The 23109-nt window shown below is 36.6% G+C and overlaps 4 protein-coding genes across 7 annotated transcripts; 2 read left to right on the forward strand and 2 right to left on the reverse strand.

Moving 5' to 3' along the window:
* The first annotated feature begins 831 nt into the window (after positions 1-831).
* Positions 832-8158, forward strand: LOC113105097 (negative elongation factor C/D). Of its 2 annotated transcripts, XM_026266212.1 has the most exons (15): positions 832-888; positions 1388-1500; positions 1619-1728; positions 2415-2524; positions 4643-4750; positions 4852-5004; positions 5088-5218; positions 5309-5474; positions 6275-6409; positions 6519-6658; positions 6886-7000; positions 7120-7215; positions 7299-7439; positions 7547-7676; positions 7860-8158. In XM_026266212.1, the coding sequence occupies exons 1-15, from the start codon at positions 832-834 to the stop codon at positions 7892-7894; spliced, it is 1740 nt and encodes a 579-aa protein (XP_026121997.1). In that variant the 3' UTR covers positions 7895-8158. The 2 variants fall into 2 exon arrangements, with proteins under 2 accessions (XP_026121997.1, XP_026121998.1); XM_026266213.1 differs by lacking the exon at positions 832-888 and having other exon boundaries at positions 1599-1728.
* A 375-nt stretch (positions 8159-8533) lies between these two features.
* On the reverse strand, positions 8534-12958 carry LOC113105100 (cathepsin Z-like). Of its 2 annotated transcripts, XM_026266217.1 has the most exons (8): positions 12937-12958; positions 12622-12671; positions 11939-12102; positions 10698-10861; positions 9696-9875; positions 9463-9613; positions 9221-9386; positions 8534-9138 (listed from the first exon to the last, which is right to left on the reverse strand). In XM_026266217.1, exons 1-8 carry the CDS (start codon positions 12941-12943, stop codon positions 9013-9015), a joined length of 1008 nt encoding a protein of 335 aa, XP_026122002.1. In that variant the 5' UTR covers positions 12944-12958; the 3' UTR covers positions 8534-9012. The 2 variants fall into 2 exon arrangements, with proteins under 2 accessions (XP_026122002.1, XP_026122003.1); XM_026266218.1 differs by lacking the exons at positions 11939-12102; positions 12622-12671; positions 12937-12958 and adding an exon at positions 11103-11173.
* Positions 12959-13006: 48 nt separating this feature from the next.
* LOC113105099 (uncharacterized) lies at positions 13007-15856 on the forward strand. Of its 2 annotated transcripts, none has more exons than XM_026266216.1 (4): positions 13007-13465; positions 13623-13818; positions 14429-14659; positions 14735-15856. In XM_026266216.1, the coding sequence occupies exons 1-4, from the start codon at positions 13287-13289 to the stop codon at positions 15341-15343; spliced, it is 1215 nt and encodes a 404-aa protein (XP_026122001.1). In that variant the 5' UTR covers positions 13007-13286; the 3' UTR covers positions 15344-15856. The 2 variants fall into 2 exon arrangements, with proteins under 2 accessions (XP_026122001.1, XP_026122000.1); XM_026266215.1 differs by having other exon boundaries at positions 13011-13161; positions 13285-13465; positions 14429-15856.
* LOC113105098 (probable aminopeptidase NPEPL1) lies at positions 15855-23106 on the reverse strand. The gene is made up of 12 exons (XM_026266214.1): positions 22911-23106; positions 22173-22358; positions 21087-21257; positions 20882-20971; positions 19883-19964; positions 19475-19617; positions 19155-19232; positions 18519-18619; positions 18302-18425; positions 17309-17485; positions 16617-16727; positions 15855-16532 (listed from the first exon to the last, which is right to left on the reverse strand). Exons 1-12 carry the CDS (start codon positions 23058-23060, stop codon positions 16368-16370), a joined length of 1578 nt encoding a protein of 525 aa, XP_026121999.1. The 5' UTR covers positions 23061-23106; the 3' UTR covers positions 15855-16367.
* Between the last annotated feature and the right edge of the window lie 3 nt (positions 23107-23109).

A 23109-nucleotide genomic window follows, 5' to 3' on the forward strand; every position in this document is an offset into this window, starting at 1 on the left:
TTTTGTTGGAAGCTTTTATTCAGTGTTGGTCACTCTCAACTTCCCATGAACTGCAGGGACACCTACTGGACTGGATGTGTTTCACAATACATTCACATTCAGCGCCATCTGCTGGACAGATACGGCCATTTAAAAAGTAATTGTTTCCTAATATTCTTTACCTTTTTCTTTAAAATGTCAGAAACATTAAATAATAAATATTATATAAACCTTTAAAATCTCATTTAATTAATAAATTAGTCTCAGCTATGACTATTTCATAGAATGTTTTTAGTATTCTTAAAAATGGTATATAGATAATTTATCCAGTTTTTTTCAGTATCAGATATACAGTGTGCACAACATCTGTATCTAAACTTGACTTTTGGGTAAAGTTGCCATTGGTTTGACCGGGATGATTTCAAACTGACATCAAAATGGCTCTTCTGACATTGGGCGGCACATTTTTCTAGCAAACAACTTCTTCTTATGGGACAAACCTGTTTTCCTCCAGAGGGCGCTTGACGGCCCGACAGCCAGAATCCATTTAAATAGGTAAGTTTAATCAATTTATCCCATTTGAAATCTTCTCCAGCCATTTCTCTCGCTATATATATTTTTTTAATAAATGTTTTAACCAGTAATAAAAACCGACATTGACTTATACAGAACCTTTTTTTTTTACAGTCCATAGTACAGACCAAGTGTATTTGGTACAGATCGTGTATCCAGCATATCCAGTCCAGAAGGAAGCGCTCAAGTGACGTATTAAACACGCGCCGCTCGGTGTTATCGTGCGTATTTTGTAAACAGTCGCTTTTCTAGATTAAAGAAATCCGTTTATTTCTCTCAATGGACGAAGAATACTACAACAATGTTGCAGAATGGGAGGGACACGACGGCAACATGGTAACTTTAGTTTCCTGAAAACACACCACAGACACCAAGACCATGAAATTATAATCTGATTTAACGTTACTAGCTTAATTTTGAAATGAGGAGTTGCTTAGATTTTTATTCAACTTTACAAAGAGCACGTTACTGTCGTGGCACCATATTCGTATTTATATGAAACTATCCAGGGTGGAACATGACTAATGCAAAATCCATGACTGCATCATGATGAAACATGGGAACGTTATATAGATAAAAACATGGAATTAGCATTGTGCCATGTTCAATAATAATCATAATAATAACTTAACTAGTTCTGTCGTATATGTCCATACACTTTCACATTCATTTTCAAGGTTATTAATGATTATAATTTAATATCGTAAGTTATTATGTTAGATTGTAATATGCACAAATTATAACTTGATCTAAGAACTACTGTAATACAGTTAAATAGCCTCTAATTCGCCACTAAAAGATAAATTGACCGTTTCCAATCTTTCTGTCGCTCCAGGAGGATGGATACGCGGATGCTGAGGCTGATGGAAAAGTTCAGGAGGATTGTCTGCAGAAATTCTCCAGCAGAGACTATATCATGGAGCCCACCGTGTTTAACACCCTGAAAACGTAAGTCACTCAAATTGAGAGAGGGTGATTTGTATATAAAGAGGAAGATGATTCAAAGCAACATTGAGTTGAGTCATTGATCTCCTTGGTGAGTGCAGGTGGATTCGTGTCTCCGCAGGTATTTCCAGGCAGGTGGTTCACCTGAGCATGTCATCCAGCTACTGTCAGAGAACTACTCTGCTGTAGCACAGACCGTCAATCTTCTGGCGGAGTGGCTCATCCAAATGGGTCAGTCAATGATACACATATCCTGAATAAACGTGTTTATGTTTGAATCTCTACATACGTCACGACTCCTTATTTTTACATTGGCAAAAAACGGTTGCACGTCCACTAACGTTATTTGAATTTATTGTAGCGGTTACGATCACACACATTTCAGTTATTGACGAGACTGATAGCCCTAAATTTTAAGGGCTCACAGACTAATTTTCTTTAATAGGAACTTAACTTACTTTACAGCTAGTGTAAGTTAGTAACTTAGTTAAATCGGAGCGAGTTGAACTTAATTGGTGGTCAATTCTTAACGTTTCAGTGCGAAAGAGTCGCTCTCTTTTCTCCTGTGTTTCGTGTGTGGTCCCGGTAACTTACAGACACGTAGATTTCAGGTTGGTGTCGTCTGAAGGTTTTAAATCCAGTCATTATTGTCCACCGGAGCTGCTCTGGTCAGTTTTGTAGTCTTCACACGACTCAAGAACTCACAGAAATAAAAGCTGCTGTGGATTAATTAACGGACGAAGTCGCGCTCTCGTTGGACGCGGGTCCCCATGGTTACATTTACTGCTAAGACGAGTGAAAAAAAAGTTACAGGCGTTTGTAAAACTTTATATAAAAACGTGAACGGGACAGTTTGAGAGTCACACCTGTGATAAAAAAAAGAAAAAAAAAAAAGAATTTCGTGTGTTTTTTTGCAGGTGTGGAGCCCGCGCAGGTGCAGGAGCGAGTGGAGAATCATTTAAAGAGTCTCTTAATCAAACACTTTGACCCTCAGAAAGCAGATTCTATTTTCACTGTTGAGGGAGAGGTGAGACTTTATTATGTTATATTATATATATATATATATATATATATATATATACATACAGCACAAATATACAGTATATATAATAAAGTTTCTATGAAGTTAAGTACAATTTCAAAATGAAATTAGTGTAAAAATTAGTAAAAATGCCCAAATCTGTACATAAATCAATACAGGTGCTGGTCATATAATTAGAATATCATCAAAAAGTGATTTATTTCACTAATTCCATTCAGAAAGTGAAACTTGTATATTATATTAATTCGTAGCACACATACTGATATATTTCAAATGTTTATTTCTCTAATTTTTTAGGATTATAACTGACAACGAAGGAAAATTTGAATATTACTTAAAGGGGGGGTGAAATGCTCGTTTTCACTCAATATCCTGTTAATCTTGAGTACCTATAGAGTAGTACTGCATCCTTCATAACTCCAAAAAGTCTTTAGTTTTATTATATTCATAATAGAAAGATAGTCTGTACCTATTTTTCCCGTAAAAACACGACCGGCTGGAGGCGTGACGTGTGGGCGGAGCTAAAGAATCACGAGCGCCAGTAGGCTTTTGCGTTGAGAGCATGTGGAAGCTGTGACATTACCGTGAGGGAAAAACCATCATCCAAAACAAACCATGGCTTACAGTCAGATTCAGACGTTTATTTATGATCCAGAATCAGATCCCAAGGCTGAAACTGAATGAGAGCTATAGCAGCAGCGATTCGCTCCGAGCGGGGCTCAAACCCGGGTCTGGCATGGGAGGGGACCCACTAACAAGGAGGCAGAGATATTTTAAGCAGTTTTACTCACGGCCTGCGGTTCCAACACACAATCGTGACCCTTTTTCGTTGGGATTGCATCATCTTTAAGAAATAAACGATACGCAAATCCGTCGTCAAACTGGGCCTTGTTTGTAAAACAAGCATCTTCGAAATGCAGGGAACAAACAAAAACACTTGCACAACCCTGTTGATGCTCTGTAAAAATAAACTCCATCCACTGGTCCCTTAATGCTGTTTTTTTTTTTTGGTAATCTGTGCAGGGTTGTCTTGCCCTCGCAACCAAAAACACACTTCTTTTGTGACTTTTCGCGACGCTCTCGCTCTGATCAGTGAAAGTCTGTGCTGCTCAGCCTCCCTATACGGGAGCGCCCGCTCTTCCGGCAGAACTGTGTCAGGACCCATATAAGGAAATTCCGCTCCATCTAACGTCACACAGAGCCATACTCGAAAAAAACTTTCCGAAACTTGTGACAAACCGGAAGGAGTATTTTGGGAACAAAAATACTCCTTCAAATGTACAACTTAATTTTTGAAACTTTGTCCATGTTTAGCATGGGAATCCAACTCTTTAATGGACAACTGTTAAGTCAGCAGTCTTCCCCATGATTGTGTAGCCTACAGAACTAGACTGAGAGACCATTTAAAGGCCTTTGCAGGTGTTTTAAGTTAATTAGCTGTTTAGAGTGTGGCACCAGATGTCTTCAGTATTGAACCTTTTCACAATATTCAAATTTTCTGAGATACTGAATTTGGGATTTTCCTTAGTTGTCATTTATAATCATCAAAATGAAAAGAAATAAACATTTGAAATATAACAGCATGTATGTAATGAGTGAATATAATTTACAAGTTTCACTTTTTGAATGGAATTAGTGAAATAAATCAACTTTTTGATGATATTCTAATTATATGACCAGCACCTGTATACTGTACCTGTATACTGTTCCAGATTCATTCACATTATTTATTGCCAATTCTTCTTAACTTTATTTTAATTTCTTGTTCTCATGTCAGGTGTGTATGTATGCATGTATTTTTGTATGTACCAGGAGCACCTTAAAAAAAAAGTCCTTGTGTGTTTGCGCACACCTGGCAAATAAAGCCAATTCTGATTCTGAAATTAAAGTCACCTAATCTATTGTGTAAATGCATGTTTTAGGTCTTGACACGTCTATGTGTAAAATCCTGTTTCGTATTTTTTCTGTTTTTCGATAATCCATTACACTTCATAATAATCTTCATAATAACCGCCATAATACAGAAGAAGAATTGTTTTGCTGCTTACAGCTTGACTTTGTTTATCAGGCTAATGAATGAGCTGAATGTTCTTCTCTATTCAGACACCAGCATGGCTGGAGCAGATGATAGCACACACAACATGGAGAGATCTGTTCTACAAACTAGCTGAGGCTCATCCAGACTGCCTGATGCTCAACTTCACTGTCAAGGTAACAAAAATTGGGCTGAAGTGATTCAAAAAATGGTCATATTGCTGAAATGAGTAAATGTTGTGGTAAAAATGTTCCTTGATCGTGTATGTTGTCTGTAGTTGATTTCAGATGCAGGATATCAAGGAGAGATCACAAGCGTGTCCACGGCCTGTCAACAGTTGGAGGTTTTCTCCAGAGTCCTACGAACATCTCTCGCCACACTGCTGGATGGAGGGGAACAGAACCTGGAGAAAAATCTGCCCGAGTTTGCTGTGAGCATCTTTTTGAGGTCGCTGTATTTGTTTATGATTGTGTTTTTATAATCAGATCTCATTCTTGTGTGTGTTTTGAGTAGAAGATGGTGTGTCACGGAGAGCACACATACTTGTTTGCTCAAGCCATGATGTCCATCCTCGCTCAAGAGGAGCAGGGCGGCTCAGCAATGCGGCGAATTGGACAGGAAGTACAGAAATATGCCCATGAGAGGTGCTTTTGTGTAACCCCAGGTTGTTTCATCCACCTTATTGATCTGATGATTAATAATAACTATGTTATTGATTTGTTTGATGTGTTAAGGGGGCATGATGCCAGTCAGATCACATTAGCGCTGGGCACAGCTGCTGCATATCCACGCGCATGCCAGGCTCTTGGTGCCATGCTGTCCAAAGGGGCTCTGAACCCAGCAGACATCACAGTCCTGTTCAAGATGTTCAGCAGCATGGATCCACCTCCTGTAGAACTGGTCAGAATCTTCTTTACATGTATGCATTTAGCCAGCAATTTAATCCAAAGCAATTTATAATAAAGAAGCATAAGTAATTTTGTCACAAAATAATAATATTTGTAGTATACAACTGCAGGTTTTTTAGAGAGCTAGATCAGGAAACAAGTTAATTCAAAAGTGAAATGCATAGAATAAATGATTAATACTCCTAACCCATTGTGTATTTATGTTTAAGTTATGAAAATGCACATAAATCAACTGCATTTTTTTATGTTTTGTTTTTAGCTTAAAAATAAATAGTTCACCCAAAAATCACCTTCAGGCTGTCCAAGAGATACAGAGTTTATTTCTTCATGGGAACAGATTTGGAGTAATGTAGTATTACATCACTTGCTCATCAATTGGTCCTCTGCAGTAAATGGGTGCCGCCAGAGTGAGAGTACAAAGTACTGATAAAAAAATCCACAAGTCTCCAGACCACCAATGAACATCTGTAAGATGTTTGTAAGAAATCTGGGCATATTTCTCCCCTGATTCAGACAAGATTACTTTTTACTGGAGAAAGCAATATTGCGGACGCAGCTTTTTGCTTCAGATGTTAAATGATGTAGTTGTGTGGATTATTGTGAGGGTTTTGATCAGCTGTTTGGACTCTCATTCTGATGGCACCCATTCACTTGGTGAGCAAGTGATGTAATGCGACATTTCACCAAATCTGTTCTGATGAAGAATCAAACCCATCTACATCTTGGATGACCTGAGAGTGTGTAAAGTTTCATTTTTGGGTGAAATATTCAACTGTTTCTTTCTCCATGTAGATCCGAGTTCCTGCCTTTTTGGATCTGTTCATGCAGTCACTATTTAAACCTGGAGCTAAAATCAACCAGGACCACAAGCACAAATATATCCACATTTTAGCGTATGCTGCTAGTGTTGTGGAAACATGGAAAAAGGTGCGGATTGAATACACACTTAACACATCATGTAATAAAAAAATGCATATTTCTTAGTATGTTATTCTAACGAGAAATGTTTTAAAGAATTATATAAAATTATTTCCAGAACAAGCGTGTGAATATAAATAAAGATGAGCTGAAGTCGACCTCAAAGGCCATCGAGACAGTTCATAATCTCTGCTGCAATGAGAACAAGGGAGCTACTGAGCTAGTAGCAGAACTCAGCACATTATACCAGTGCATAAGGTATGAACAAACAGATTTCTGTATTTTTTTATGGATTCTTTTTATTTAGTAGAAAATTCAAAAGAACAGCATTTATTTTGAAATCTTTTCAATTATAAATGGCTTTTGATCAATTTAATGCATCCTTGCTGAATACAAGTTAAATTGTTTTTAAAAACCTTACTGACTTTTTTAATGGTGGTGTCTTGTAAGATTGTACATTTGGTGTTTCTGGATTTGTATTGCAGGTTTCCAGTGGTAGCGATGGGAGTGCTGAAGTGGGTCGACTGGACCGTGTCTGAGCCTCGTTACTTCCAGCTACAGACGGACCACACTCCTGTCCATCTAGCACTACTGGATGAGGTAAATGAAATATACTCCAACAATACCAACAGAGTACGAACGGGTCACTACCCAAACCATTATTATGAAGATTCTAATTCACCATCGTTTAAGCATTAACATTTGTCTTTATGTCTCAGATCAGCACATGCCATCAGCTTCTCCATCCGCAGGTGTTACAGTTGCTCATCAAACTGTTTGAGACAGAGCACTCGCAGCTTGATGTCATGGAGCAGGTTTGTAAGACTGCAAAAATGGTAGAAACAGTGCATTTTTATTTGCTCCTCCAGTATTCAAGTTACTATTCTATTTTTTTCAGATGGAGCTTAAGAAGACATTACTGGATCGTATGGTTCACCTATTGAGTCGAGGTTATGTTCTTCCAGTGGTCGGCTACATCCGCAGATGTCTTGAGAAGCTCAACACAGATATTTCACTCATCAGATACTTTGTTACAGAGGTGAGGCTTATGTCTTAGTTTTGAGCTTTGATTGATTTGAGTGGCACAGTTTCTTCATAGATGACTGACATCAGTATCTAGTCTGAAGTTTGTTTCATTTCGGACAGGTTCTAGACGTGATAACCCCTCCATATACCTCAGACTTTGTCCAGCTGTTTTTACCCATCCTAGAAAATGACAGCATAGCGGGAACAATCCGCACTGAGGGAGAACATGACCCTGTAGCTGAGTTCATTGGTGAGTTGTTGTTTTTTTTTATGAAAATATGCTTGACGAGATTGATCATTTATGATGTTCGTTTCTCATAGTATCTCTAAAAGGGGCATCATTTTATCTAGAGGAACCATGACTTATGGGGCATGCAAATGCAACTCAGAATTATGTAACACTTGGTCATTAATCTCCAATTTTACATTATAGCTCACTGCAAATCCAACTTCATTATGATGAACTAACCATCGAAATTAGTAGGACGTTTGAGAAGTGGAACGACCATAGGACTGCAGCACTCTTCGTGAACGGACAGCCAATTTTAGTGTAAATACTGTTCTGTTGACCTTTCCAACGAAAATACTGACATGAGTGTTGAACTTTCAAAGTGTGTTTTTGAGGTCATAAGATTTCAGAGCCTCTATTTTGCCTTGAAATTATGTATGTAAGACGTTGGTTTTGCTCTTTTGTATATTGTTATCATTTTTATTAAACAAGGTTGTACTAAGTCTATAGTGTCATCCTTTCTAAGGTCACAATATATTTGTCGAGGTATACTGGAGACATGTTTCTTTGGAAGTTTTAGTCTTCAATAAAAGTAGATGCCAATTTAATACAATGCTGTTGCATTAAGAGGCATATTTACTGCTTTATATAATTCTTCAAAATATTTCTAAACTAACTTAACTAAAAAAAAGTGACCACGGGCAATTGCAACATGAGTTTATCATTTGATGTAGTCTTTAAATCAAAGATTCAAAGAATTTGTTAACATTGATTGGCTGATAGAACTGAATACAACTGATCACAAAGACACAGTTTAGACTGTTAAACTCCAGTTTAAACTAAATTATAACAATTTACCACAATAAAATGACAAGAAGTAGAACTTGATAAGACTTTTATTAAAGAGTGTGTTTGAAAACATGTTTGAACGCATCGATTAAACTGATCCATGGCTTCATGTTGACAGGGTTTAACTGGTGCATTAAAAGCAAAAAATAAGAAATGGCAAACTATGTAATTTTGCTTTTAATACAACATGGCAAACCCTAAAACCTAAAACCTTTTCAGCACACAAGGTCAATAGATGACCATTTGGCCTGAGTTCGGTCCATTTAAAACATCCTAAAAATGTGCATAAAAAATTATCCCTTTCTGCTCATTAGGTAGTGTAGAAAACCAATAAAAAGGAGGCCTACAAATGCAGAATTGTAGAAACAAATCTGTACAATTTCTCTAAAACATTCCTGAGATTAAAAACGATTCAAACGAAACCTCTGTAACTGATCTTAGGCATCATCAAAATAATCATGTTTGGCAAATCTAAGGCTCTTTTGTCTGTGAAGAACATCACAGCTATCTACAGGTAGTTTTTGGGTAGAATGGGGTCTCCATACATGCAGTCCTCTTCGATGGCCAGGTTATACTGGCTCCCACTGCCGCCCTTGTATGCGCTGGTGACTATTCTGAGCCAGCCTTTCTCTCCCTGTATAACGAAAGAGCAAAAAAAACATTCATCCTCATTTGTTCATAGGAACACTCTAGCCCAGCTGTCAGGCTCTGCTTACCCATGGCTCTCCCCAAGAATTACGGACGACCCAGTACTCCACTCCATTCTCATCAACGCCCCAACCGGCTACAGATACAATGTGGTTTATATAGGGATCCTGTACAAATTCAGTGTACACACCACCAGTGTACGCATCCAGCTTGTCTGTTGCCATGATCCCACAACTGCAAAGGCAAAGGGTCAAAAATCGAGAAATACTGGTTATGCACAACCATTTGCATACCACAAAATGTTGCATACCTGATGGGTCCTCCAGAATAGATCTCAGCTTTCATCTTGTCCAGCCCACTGACTGAGCCATAGTCTCCGACTTTCCAGAGAGTGAAGTTCTTTACTACATTACACACACCAAAGGTTGTGCAGGTTCCACACTGATTAAAGGTGTTACATTCTGAAAAAACAGAAATACAAACTAATGATATACAAATGTCCAATGAGGAAACTACCAGAAGTCATAGCAAACAACTTTTTACCCTGATCTTTGGCTTGATAATTGTTGCAGGTTTCATCAGGAATGCCTTTACTGTGTGCATATTCCCACACACCAGAATGATCTCCGCCATGACAGGAGCCTGCGTCGCCACAGTCAATCACGTTCTGGACAGAGAGATAGCTAGATGGCCATGCTGCTTTCCGCTTGATGTTTATACGATCTACAAGTAAAAAAAACAATTTACATACGCTGACAAGAAAAGAGGAACATTTTTTTTTTCTTTTACAACAAAGGGTCAGTAAAAAAGATGTGCTTCGCTATGAGAAAATATTGAATAATGAGGCCAAGAAGTCAAATAAAAAAATGAGAGTGTTTTTTATTTTATTCCAATTTAAATAAAAATAAAAAATGAGTTTCTCAATTATGAAAATTAAATTATTTTTATTGTTAGATACAACAAGATCCAAATGAATTAGATGCATTTAAAACTACGCACTACTTATGGTACTGTAGATTAATATCATATGTAATAATACTGTTATGGATCATCTAACATAGAAATTTTTTTCACACTATTTGTGTTAAAGTAAGAGGAAGTGGCAAGTTCACTAATATGTTAAGGGGGTTGATCTCAAACACGTACAAACTCGTAGAGATCAGGAAAACACCTTTAAGTCATAACTGCACATCAGATGACAGTCAGGTGGTAGGCAAACGTTATATGGCATACACATGCACACTGTTGCTTTTTTGTAACTTAACAACCCTGTAAGTCATGAGAAGCTAGGGCTGGTGATGTTCTTTGGTTCCTCATGAAAATGCAAGCTTCACAAAAATGTGTCTTAAGTTACTCATCCTCATGTGAATCCCTTGATTACTTTTCCCCACAGAACATGGAGATATTTTCCAGAAATTAATGGGAAAAACCAGCCAGCCCAGGACATTTTGCTTAATATTTCCTTTTGTGATTCACACATACACACCGAAAATAAAAAAAGGATTGGTTGACCTGCTTTACATTTTTAACAATATTTTCCTTCACCTGCCATAGCGCTAGTACTTCCATGTGCCCAGCAGGAGCCGCAGTATTGTGGTATGTGTTGGTTGCGTGTGGTGCTGACGTAGTTGACGCCATCAATGTTTCTCCAGTCCCATGCTTTGGGGAGCACTTTTAAATTCATATATTCATAAGGACGTGGTCCAGTCCTGAAAAACACAAAAAGTTGTTCCATCAAGCCACAAATCCAGCTCTCTCTTCGCTAATCACAAGAACACTGAAAAGGCATTCACAGCAAGCAGCAAGAGGCCATGAAGGAAACTCCAGCAAATAACCCATGCACAGGCCATCTGTTCTTCAGTTAATAACCAAAAATGGGAAATGAACCTTGAGGGCATGACATTTATAATCATAAATAAAGCAGGTGTCAAACGGTCTCATGATGGCTACCTTTTCACCACTCTGCTGTGTCTTTCTCTTAATAATTTCATGTGCCGAATTGCCATGACGTGAGTCGCCTGCAATAGACTGGGCGACAACGGAGCCAAAAAATTAAAATGAGATGATCAAATAATGGGGAAAATGATTCATGCATTACACTGGAAATTGAAAGTCAATTTGAGTGCATTGGATTGTGGGATACAGTATGCTGTGGTCAATACTGCACATTTTGGCAGTTCAATTCAAAGCAGAAAATTCACATATTTTATGCAACAAAAATAGTAAACATAGTGTTATTCCACACATATCCCATATGAGCCAGAAAAATAAGAATAAGAATAATAAATAAAATATAATTAGAACGTTATTAAGCTCTTAAATGAACTAACTGTAAATAAGGTTTACAAGAAAATAAAAGGAAATATATTAGCATACAGAAAAGAACAGGAAATAACTTCAAAATATATATTTTTTCATATTTCTCAGCATGACATTAACACGTATTTTTGCTAACAAATTTACAAACCCAGAAGGAAAAAAGAACCACTACCTGATTTATTTTATCTGTTACGTTTTTTTAAAAGAGTAAGAAGAAAGTTAAAAGTTAACATATTAAAACTCACAAGTAAAACCCAGATGTAGCTACCTAGTCAGTTTTTAGGCTCAATAAAGTGTATAACTCGCCTGACTTGGGAAAAACGTCTGATTCTCAAAACTGTTGTCGTTGAGATTTGAGACACGGCCCTAGAGACGCATTCCATGCGCTACTCAGGTAACTTAGACATACAAATCTTTATGTATAATTTGAGTTTTATGAAGGTTAGAAAAATGATAGTTTGACATACTTAACTCCTTGTAGGTTTCTCCTCGGCTGGGGTCTGTAGCAGGGCTCATTCTCATTAAAATACCGTCCGGCGAAAACACCCGACAGAGTAAACAGATAAAAGAGCAGCACGCGAGCCATGTTGAATCTCAGGAGCTCGGTCTCGGACATTTTGCTTAATATTTCCTTTAATATAAAATATAATAAAATATATTATTATATTTTTATTTATTTATATACACTCACACACTATATATATATATATATATATATATATATATATATATATATATATATATATATATATATATATATTAGTTTATAGCTAATTTTTTTTTATTGGCAAAACAGGGCAAAAACAGACAATGTTGTGTTATATTGTATATAATTACATTGATATAGTATATAATATATAAAACCCAATAATATAATTGTATATAGAATTGTGTTATATTTTCAAATATAACATCATATTAACTTGTTATATACTGAACGGATGTGTAAAATCACATTTGGGGCAAACAGCAGTTGCTATGCATCATATCAAAGTCTTATTCTATAGTCTTTGATCATACTTGATCATTACACACACACACACACACACACACACACACACACACACACACACACACACACACATATATATATATATATATATATATATATATATATATATACATACATATTTATCTTCCTTTTCCTCACAATCAATATGAAGATCCAACAGTCAACGGAGCCAGCTGTTGTGGAACATTCTAAAATAATAGAATATCATTCAGTTACTCCTGCAATAAGAATATGACAACACATCATTTGTAATAGTAGCTTTGTTTTATGAAAGCCTTATACATCTCATCATGTTTTTGATCAGCTACTTTATTTATCCATCATCTGATTTAATCGTTATACAATTATAAAATTATAATAAAAAATGCTGACTTGATGTCAACGTAGATTAAAACTTTGAAATGATCCAAAACACTACGTGGCGCTATGCTTAGTAAGATAACTTTTGCTCACCACACATCCTGCTTGACCCAAGAGGTCAGACCCATCTCCATGCCCGCTGCTGTTGAGACTGCTGTGACGTAAAGAGTGCTGCGGTTCTGCAGCTGGGGATTGTTGGGGAGCAGCAGCTCATTCTCATTTTAAAGGGGACATACACTTAAACAGAGCGTTTTGGCTCATACCATAAAAGTGGCAATTTCAACAAGCTACAAAAAATGATCTGTGGGGTGTTTTGAGGTAATACTTCGTATACACACTCTGGCGACATCAGAGAACAATTTTAAATATTATATCTATGCATTCTATGGCACCTTTAACTTGAAAAAAGGACGTTAACAGCTGCTATATACATGTGATCAGACATGGCAGAACAAAGTCCAGCCAAAAAACTAAGGAAACAGGTCAAGGGCTTTCTGTGCGACGTGAGCCCCGTAAAAGACAATCATTTTGATGCCGTTCTTCAACATGAAGGTGGAAATAGTAAAGTTGTGGTCTTCAGACCTGAAGATCACATGCACTTCCACAACGCTGAAAAAACACGGTGAGTCTTGCTTCTCTCACAAATATAAAGGCATCTTATTCTTCTAAAGTTTTTAAATGGTTTATTAAGATAAATTCTATACTACACAACACAGCAGAATTATTCGAACAGTTATCCTGTTAACCTCTGTGTCTAAACTCTCAAATCTTTTGCGCAGGAGTTTAGTTACACTAGATGACGTGGTTTTACCGTCGTCAGTGGAGTCCAGCAGAAGCATGGACATCTTCTACACCCACAGCTCGAAAATGTCCTGCGTCCGTGACCTCGGAGGAGCATTTAACAGCAGCTTTTCTGCTGGACCACAAGCTGTGCAATTGTCTGAACTCCTCAAACTGCATACAAAACCAAAGAGGGTAGGTCGTTTATAATAAATACTTTCACAAAATGCTATCTGGCAGTTTTATAAAAGAAACAAATTACAGGACGATGAAACCTACAGTACATCTCACATGATGTTGTCAAACCACCTGTATTAAAATAATTAAAATAAATTCATATTTCACTAAGTTAGTATAAAATAAAACTATCTATAGGATATCATTTCCTATTTTATTTGAATCACAAACAAATAAACAATAAATTAATAGATTCCTGCATGTTATATTACTTTTGTTACTCGTGTTTTCCATTTATAAATATAATCAATTCCGAACCACTTTACTGATTATTTAAAGACACAATTATAAAAGATTGTAAAAAATGTTTTTGTATTTACCATCATTTAATTTTCTTTAATTTAATTATTATTTTTACAATATCCGGATATTTTTAACCCCCCCCCCCCCCCCCCCCCCCCAAAAAAAAAAAAAACTTGAGTAAAATAAGAAATTAAATTAAGAAAAAAAATGGAGGGGTGTATTCAAGTAATTTTTGTCATTTTAATGTTTTTTTTCTTTTAATAACCAAGCCAAGTGTCAGGTCACCGAGCCCCCTGCATCTGTATGTTTTCTGTATATTGCACAGGTGAACATCAATGCAAAGATTATCCAGGAGCTGCGCAGGGGAATCGGTGTTGTATGGGATGGACAGAGTCTTCCAAAAACTGAATATACTGTAGCAGATACCACAGACTGCATGAGGCTAACAGTCTGGCGTGAGCACAGCATGACTGTGGGTGAATGGTACAGCATCACAGACGTCTCTGTGAGAGAGATCAGGGGAAAGACATCCCTATCAACTACCATAGATACACAGATCGTCAGCATCCCATCTCAAGGTACAGCTGCTGCTGTTCAAGTGACATCCCCATCAACTACCAAAGACACACAGATCGTCAGCATCCCATCTCAAGGTACAGCGGCTGCTGTTCAAGTGACATCCCCATCAACTATCAAAGACACACAGATCGTCAGCATCCCATCTCAAGGTACAGCGGCTGCTGTTCAAGTGCTGACAGAAACTATCAGATGTGATATCCTTGGTGCAAACATTAAAAATGTCTTAATTTGTCCTCGTAAACACCAAATGAAGAGTGTGACACTGTCAAGCCCAACTCTATATTGTATCTCATGCAACACACATTACAAAAGCACTGCCATCGTGATGAACTTTAGTGGTCACCTGGATATTAAACCAGAAACAGGAAATGTTATGAAGGCGAAGATTGAAGACGAGGTCATAAGGTCGGCGCTCACAGTCAATCCCACTGCATCACCAAAGGACATTATTAAGAGCTTAATTGCACTGCCACCCATGCAGATTACAATTCACAAGAACGTCATTGTAAAGATGGAAGATGTTCCTCAGAAGACTGAGATCAAGTCTGAAGATGAGCTTCCTGTTAAAGTGGAACCTGTGGAAGAATCCGAGTTTTATTCACCCCCGGATTATGGCTTTCTATTCAGTTCCCAAGTCAGAAAAAGAAAATTTAATGACTGACTCTAATCATAGAAATTAATAACTTCCCATTACTGTATTATTCATGACTTCAGATAAAATCAGTATGAAGACTAAAGTCTAACAAAGATTACCAGGATGTCTAAATACTTAAAATAAAATAAAACAGTTAATACTTATGTACACACACACACCTATCTATAATTGTCATTAAAATGTCAATTCAAATTTATATTTATATACACATACCTTTATTAAATTCTGCTAAATTACTAAATGTAAATATATAATTTAACGTTCATTTTCTATTTTGTTTTTAGATTAAACCTTAAGATTAATGTTTACTGGGGAAAACGAATGGATTACATATTTCCAAATAATCTCTAATGATTACAGAGAAACTGTTTTAATGTTAATTTTAAAGTTTAATTGGTGGTGAGAAATTGATTGTGATGTTATTGCCCTTTGCATTGAAATGTTGATGATGTCACAATCTGTAGATTTTGAGTATTTGCAGACATATAGCAGAGAAAATAAATTTGAACAAATGCTTTTTTTTTTTGACTATTTACTTGTTTTTTGTCATTCACATTTCCATTTTCTTCATTTGCCACACTTACAAAATTGGCATCAAATTTAATATCGCCAGCACACATTTAGAGTCAAAATCATCACTAACATCGGTATCGTGTCATCATTTACGTTCAAAATGAAAATCAAATGATTGCATTTTAATCACTTTCTGATTGAAAAGATGTTGAAGACCCCAGTGCAGTATTTGCTGACAGATAATTCAAGCCCCTTGCTGTTCCTGCAACATTCCCTATGCCAAACTGAAAGATATTCACATGTACATTACGAAACATCGAGACATTGTTGCACTTTTCATTAAATTCATTACTATGTGTAAAAGCTTTACTGAGGGAGGTTATCTGAGGTGGTCAGTACAGGACAGGGTAAAGCAAGGGGTGTGTGTGTCTAATGGATACAACCTTTGTGAAAGAACATGTACAAGGCGTGACTGATATTTAATAGTTTTGAAGATCAAGAACAGTTGGAAATCATCTTAGACAAGTCTTCTCCTCTTGCAGTCTCTCTCCATCTGGTCTTCAGAGGCAGTTTTGGCTGTGGCGGCACCCAAAGGGGACACAGAGTTGAGCAAAGCATCCTCAGATGCCTGGCCGAACAGAGCCAAGAGCATAGCCACACCGAAACCAGTGGCTCGCTCCCCCTGTGCACAATCCACACTGAATTATAAAAGGTTCTTGGGTTAACATGCATAATTTCAGTTCATTTTACTATAGCCTATACTCACAGCGTGGACTGGTGAAGCGATGTCCACATGTACCCAAATGCCTGGCCAATCAAAACCCAGATGAGAGCCAATGAAGAGGCCAGCACAGGAGCTCTGTGCATTCTCACGGTCCTGCAGTCAAACAAAATATGCACCAATGTTGACTCAAATCAAATTAGTATTCAAAATAATTGAAATGTGTCTTAAGTTGATTTTCAAAGTGTGTCTGAAAATTCCAATTCACACAGCAATAAAATAGATAAAAGTTACAATAAAACAAGTAAAATAAATAAAATATTCAACATAAAAAGTATAGAGTAAGACATTTATAAAAAGTAAGATAAAACCAACAAATAAAAGAAAGGATCAAATAAAACGAAGTAATAACTTAATTAAAATAAAGGGTAAAATAAAATAAAAAGTTAATGTATTTTTTTAATAAAATGAAAAAAAAAAAAAAAGAATAAAAATACAAAAGTAAAAACTAAAAAAAATAAAAAACGAATGTAAAAGACAAAAAAGTAAAAAGCAAAACAAAATGAAACAAAAAAACAAGATAAAAGCTAAAAAGTCCCTTATGTCCTAACGGTAAACAATTATTATGAACTATATGGTGCACCATTCCGGTAACTTCCATCACTATAGTGAACATTTGTGGGGAAAAAAAAAGGCTCCCCTTTCACTTCACACCCATCTCTTCCCCGTTTCCTCACCGCCACAGAGTTCTTCATGTCAGCCACAGCGGAGGTGAATTCACTGAAGTGAAGCTCAGGGCAGTAGACCAGAGGATGTGCCAGGTCTCCGCTGCTGCGGCCCGCTCTCACACAAGCGGCTTCCCACTGCTCACTGTTGGTCATCACCGCAGCGTGATACTTCCCCGTGGAGATTCCCTGTAGCGGCAAACAGAAAACACAAGACATGGGATGTTTGAGTAGTATGGGACATCATTTTATTGACTGGGAACTGGATTTAAAAACAATTATATTATTAAGATTTAAAAAATATATATATTTTAAAACATCATTTATTCTTGTGATGACAAAGCTGAATTTTCAGCATCATTCCTCCAGTCTTCATTGTCACATGATCCTTCAGAAATCATTCTAATATACTGCTCAAGAAACATCCCTTATTATTATCAATGATAAAAACAACAGAGCTGTTTAAAAGTTGGGTGAAAACCGTTAAGAATTCTTTTGTAAGGATTCTTTGAATAGAAAGTTCAGAAGAACATTATTTGTAAAATAAATATCTTATTTAGTCAGCACTTCTGACTAAAATGCATGAACCCCCCCCCCCCCCCCCCCCCAATGGATTGAGTGGCCACTCAGGATATAAATATAACTGGGTTTTGCCAAAATTCAAAGTGCAACAGCCATAAAGCAGTAAAAAACAGCGATACGGGTTTGCCGATTAACAGGGAACTGGTTTGGTTCTGGAATTTCGCCAATTCCTCGTGATATCATCTGACACTGGATTCTCTTTTTATGCTTCGCTTGAAATGAAATCTGGCCCAGAAATCCTTCCTCGAATATATCAGTATACAATATCTTGTTCTCACTCAAAATCTGTAAAGACTTGTACACAAAAAAGATGGAATGACTGCACTGAAACTGAATCTAGAATTATCACCTTTTTACTAATAAGAGGAGCAATCAAGTGCATTCAGAAGATCCTCACACAAGAATGTGTCAACATCAACGCACCTGAGCACCGGTCAGCGTGGCCATGTCCAGTATGATGTCTGCAGAGAGATCTTTGTTCGCATATACAACACCATCAGAGAGCACCAGCCTCCCTTCAGCATCCGTGTTGTTTATCTCCACAGTTCTGAAGAACCACAGAAATACACATCAGTTACATGCAACTGCATCGCTGGTTAGGACACATGGAAGATGTTTTCACTGGGATGCCAAAACTTACTTTCCAGAGTAGAGAGTGTGTATATCATCTGGTCGAGTGGCTGTAGGTCCCACGGAGTTCTCAGCCAGGCAGAAAACTGCATGAAGATTGTCCTTAAAGCCCTGAGACATGCAACAGAAGGCAATGTCAAACTTCCTACATGCATTAAAATAAAAAAAATACAAATATGATTTCTGAAGGATAATATGAACACACAAGAGTAATGATGTTGAGAATGGAATAAGTTTTGATCAAAGGAATAAGTTATTTAAAAATATATATAATAGAAAATACATATTTTAAATTGCAAACTACTCAAAATTGTTTTTTTATCAAATAAATGCAGCATTGGATAGCACTAAAAGATATTTCATTAAAAAGCAAAATCCGACCCCAAACTTTTGAGCACTAGTGTATACAAGTCTTCACTGAACACATTTGGTATACTAACATCACACACACACACTTAGATGTGAAATGAGACACCCTCTCATAAACAAAATAATAAATGGTGACTGCAGACACATTAATACCAAGTGTAAAGTGCAAGCCGTCTTGGCTGCCCACTTGTGATCAGACCACCTGAGACCGGGGTTAGGACCTTTAATGTAGATAAGTTTAGCAGTCAGTGATCTGTTATATCAAAAGAATCAGTACCTGTTTAACAGCAGCTTTAAAAGCTCCTAAAATGGCTGCGGCTCCTCCACAGTCTCTCTTCATTCCTGGCATTGTGGTCTATAAAGGGGAGAAAAATAAATTGTACAAATAACAAATAAGCTGTCAAATGTGGTGTTTTAAGGTGAAGGGTGTCATTTATGTGCCTCTAGCAGCAGCCAACAACATTGCATAAGATTTAATTTAATATTAAGACCAGGGAAAAAAAAAAAATGCAAATATACAAAAAAAACAAAACACTATTACTGAACACTCTGTCCATCTTTTAATGCACTAGGCAGACAGTAAGGCGCAGTATTTACTTTGCCCTTGATGCTGAGACCACCGGTGTCATACACAATGCCTTTGCCCACCCAGGCGATGGTCTGTGTAGCTCCTGAGGGAGTGTGGCTGAGCACAGCCAATGCAGGAGGATGCTGGGCAGCTTTACCAACTCCATAGATACCTAGAGAGTAAGTGATTTTGCACACATGAACATATGCACAGAGATAACAGTCATCTGGTGTCATGCAAAACAAAACGCATTCATTTCAAGCTTAAAACAGCATGCATGATTTGTCTTTACATGCCAGAAAAACTTCATCTGAAAGAAGAAGCACCAAGCAGTTCTGAAATCATCTTGTGATGAAAATGCAAGCCCATCTTTTTCATAACGGATCAGAGAATGTTGCAATCTGCTGACGTTTTAAAAGAAAAAAACTTCGGATTACCTCCAAAACCCTTTTGTTTCAGTTCCTCTCCTCGAATTATAGTTGGAGTGATACTTAATTCATTCCCCACTGCCTTTATTTCCTGCAGAAGATTACAATGTATTACGAGCGGAAAACCAATTTCAGCATGCAATTCGCACAGCAGTGTTATTGGAGTTAACAAAAACTAAAGGATTTGCGATTTCCTACTGCCCATCTGAAGCAAGGTGTCCCCCAGGGATCCATTCTTGGCCCACTACTATTAATTATTTACACACTACCCCTGCATCAAAACCTGTACCAACACGTCTTTAATTACCATTTATATGCTAATGACTCTGAAAACAGGACCGCTCTATCGAATCAAGTTGACAAAATCTCTGTTTGTGTACATAAAATAAAAGATTGGCTGTTTTTTGTTTTTTTTTAACTAGTCATTAGGAATGTTTTTTCTTGTGAAATAGATGGTACTCTTATTATATCATAATCTACTGTTAAAAATCTAGGTGTTATTTTCAATTTATCTCTCTCCTTTCAGGCTCATATTAACATTTTTTTTCAATTACGTCACACTGCCCAGCTCCATCATTTCATTGGTGTCTTCTTTTCTAAAAATATAATTTGCACTCAAGACACTGCCCTTTTTATTCTACTTTAACTTCATTAGTATTCCTATTAGGTATTTCTTTTACAGTTTTGCACTGGATTATTGACTGGGGAATTTGTGTAACACAATTTCATTAAATGTGGAGCATAAAAATGACATAAAAGGAATCTCTATCTGAATCTTAAAACCTGCAGTGCAAACTAAAATAAAATAAATTCAAGTACAAAAATTACTAAAACTGAAATAAAGATTTCTGTTAAGCTTAAATGGGTTCAAAAAATATAATAAAAGTGACAAAAACACAGAAAAAATGCAGAATAAAACTTACAATAAAATGAAAACTGAAATCAAAATATTAATAAATACATATATAATAATACTGTTTCACAGAAACTCTGTGTAGAAATGCTTGCCTCCAGGAAGTCATCAGTATTCATTTCACTGCATGGAGTGTCCACAATTCGAGCAGCCAGACGAACTCCATCCGCTGCGCTGGCAAGACACTGGAAACAACCACTTGCACATTCAAATGGATGTAATATAAATGCATAATCACAAATGATTTAGTAATTTGATCTGAGCAACAGGAAGGTAACTCTGAACACTTTAATGCTTTACCTCTAGTGTGGAGACCTCAAGTGGGCCATTGTCCTGACCCACAGTCACAAATTCCACAGTGACGTGCTTCTTCTCTGTCCTGCGAGAAGAAGCTGAACGGCGGGTGAAGAGCGGGAAAGCTCGGGCAATGGCACATGCTGATGCAAACACATCAGAGCGCTCACACACCATCTGGAAAACCAAACAAACCCACAATTTTAGCTGATGTCAAATGTGAAGGAATGGTTCAAGTTGAGCTTAATCAAATAAATAGAAATAGAATACAAAAAAACTACACATTTATATAATTTTTACATTTAAAGTGTTGTGGCTGTATTTTAATGTTCACCATTTCATTCCATCGTAAATAGCAGTCCTAGAAACTTTTTTTTTTTTTTTTTTACTGAGCCATGAAATTAATTTCTGTAAGACAGACCTGTAAGTCATGAAATTACACAATTTATTTATATATATATTTATATATATATATATATATATATATATATATATATATATATATATATATATATATATATATATATATATATATATATTCACTTTACATTTTCCTTAAATGATAAATGTATATATATCTGTGTATATCTGTGTGTATATATATATATATATATATATATATATATATATATATATATATATATATGGATAAATAATATGATTTTAAAAACAAGACTTATTATTACAATTTTAAATAAAGGATTTCTATTCAAATATCTTTTAAAAAGCCATTTATTAATTTGATGGGAATGCTGAATTTTCAGCAGCCTGTCCTGTTCCTTTAGAAATCATTTAAATACATAACAACATATGAATTACAGTTACAATCAAAAATCTGTCTTTATAAAAAAAAAAAGAAGATAAAAAAAATAGCCAGATACGATTTAAAAAAAAAACCCTGATATTTATATGAGAGTGACAGAGATCCAGAGATTGTATGTGTCATATGGAAATTATGAGCAAGAGAAAAGGGAAATGAAGATAAACTACTGAGACCAATGCAGTCTGAAACTGCTGATATAGTTTTGTGGTCAATTTGCATAAAATAAGAGTTTTAAGCATATTAATAATGAAGTGTGAAATGAGACTGACCACTATGCATCGGTTGTTGCCGGCGGGCAGGCAGGTTCGGACGAGGCGGGTGAGGAAGTGTGCAGATGATGGGCTGTTGTGACGACTGACTCGTGAAGGAAGGGCCCCCACGGCTGCAAAACTCAAATACAGCGGACAGCTATCTGTAGGGTTGGGATTCAGAGAGGCCAATGCTGCCTGCCATATCTGAAAGCAAAAAAAGACACAGCACACATAAACGAAAATGCTAATAAAATTATACTACCATGCTCTATTGTTTGCCAGTGTACCTGAAACCTAATATACATTATTAGGTAAAATAACATGCTGATCATAAATGCAATAACAGCTAAGTCTATAAAGGAAATCTGATGATACATTTTTACTTGACTAAGTGTTTTCTTTAACCAAAAAACATGATATGGCCGACTTAAAAAATCTTACAAAAGGTAACCTACGTCCAAAATGCCATAATGTTATGATATCTAAAAGAATAACATTTTACTTTTTGTTAGAGAAAAGAAATGATGACTGTGAAAAGTGTCGTTTTATTGAAATTTGTAACGGTTCGTCTAGATTAGAATTACAATAATATATATCGTTAACTAATTTTTTGTTATCTTGAGGTTTCCTTAAGTGCAGATTTAGCGGTCTGTTACACACCAGTCCGAAGCGGCAGATTGCTCTTTAACTTTAGCCGGTAAGCTAACCTCAATATGTGTTTACAAGCTCAGTTACTTTTCATTTAACATTACTTACCTCTTTGGTGACCACCGGCTGCAGTTTTCCTTTCACCTGGGTCCAGTTGATCTGTTGCAGGTAAGCGAGCTGGCCGACGATGAGGACCGGTCGGTTCTGCGGCTCTGAGTCCGCTGCAGACGCCTTGAACTCCAGCAGAACGTTCGCCATCTTCCGCGAGAACGAGTCTCTTCAGAATGAGGGAAGATGCACTTTGACC

The sequence above is a fragment of the Carassius auratus genome, chromosome 6 (genome assembly GCF_003368295.1).
Source record: "Carassius auratus strain Wakin chromosome 6, ASM336829v1, whole genome shotgun sequence".
Taxonomy (NCBI): Eukaryota; Metazoa; Chordata; class Actinopteri; order Cypriniformes; family Cyprinidae; genus Carassius; species Carassius auratus.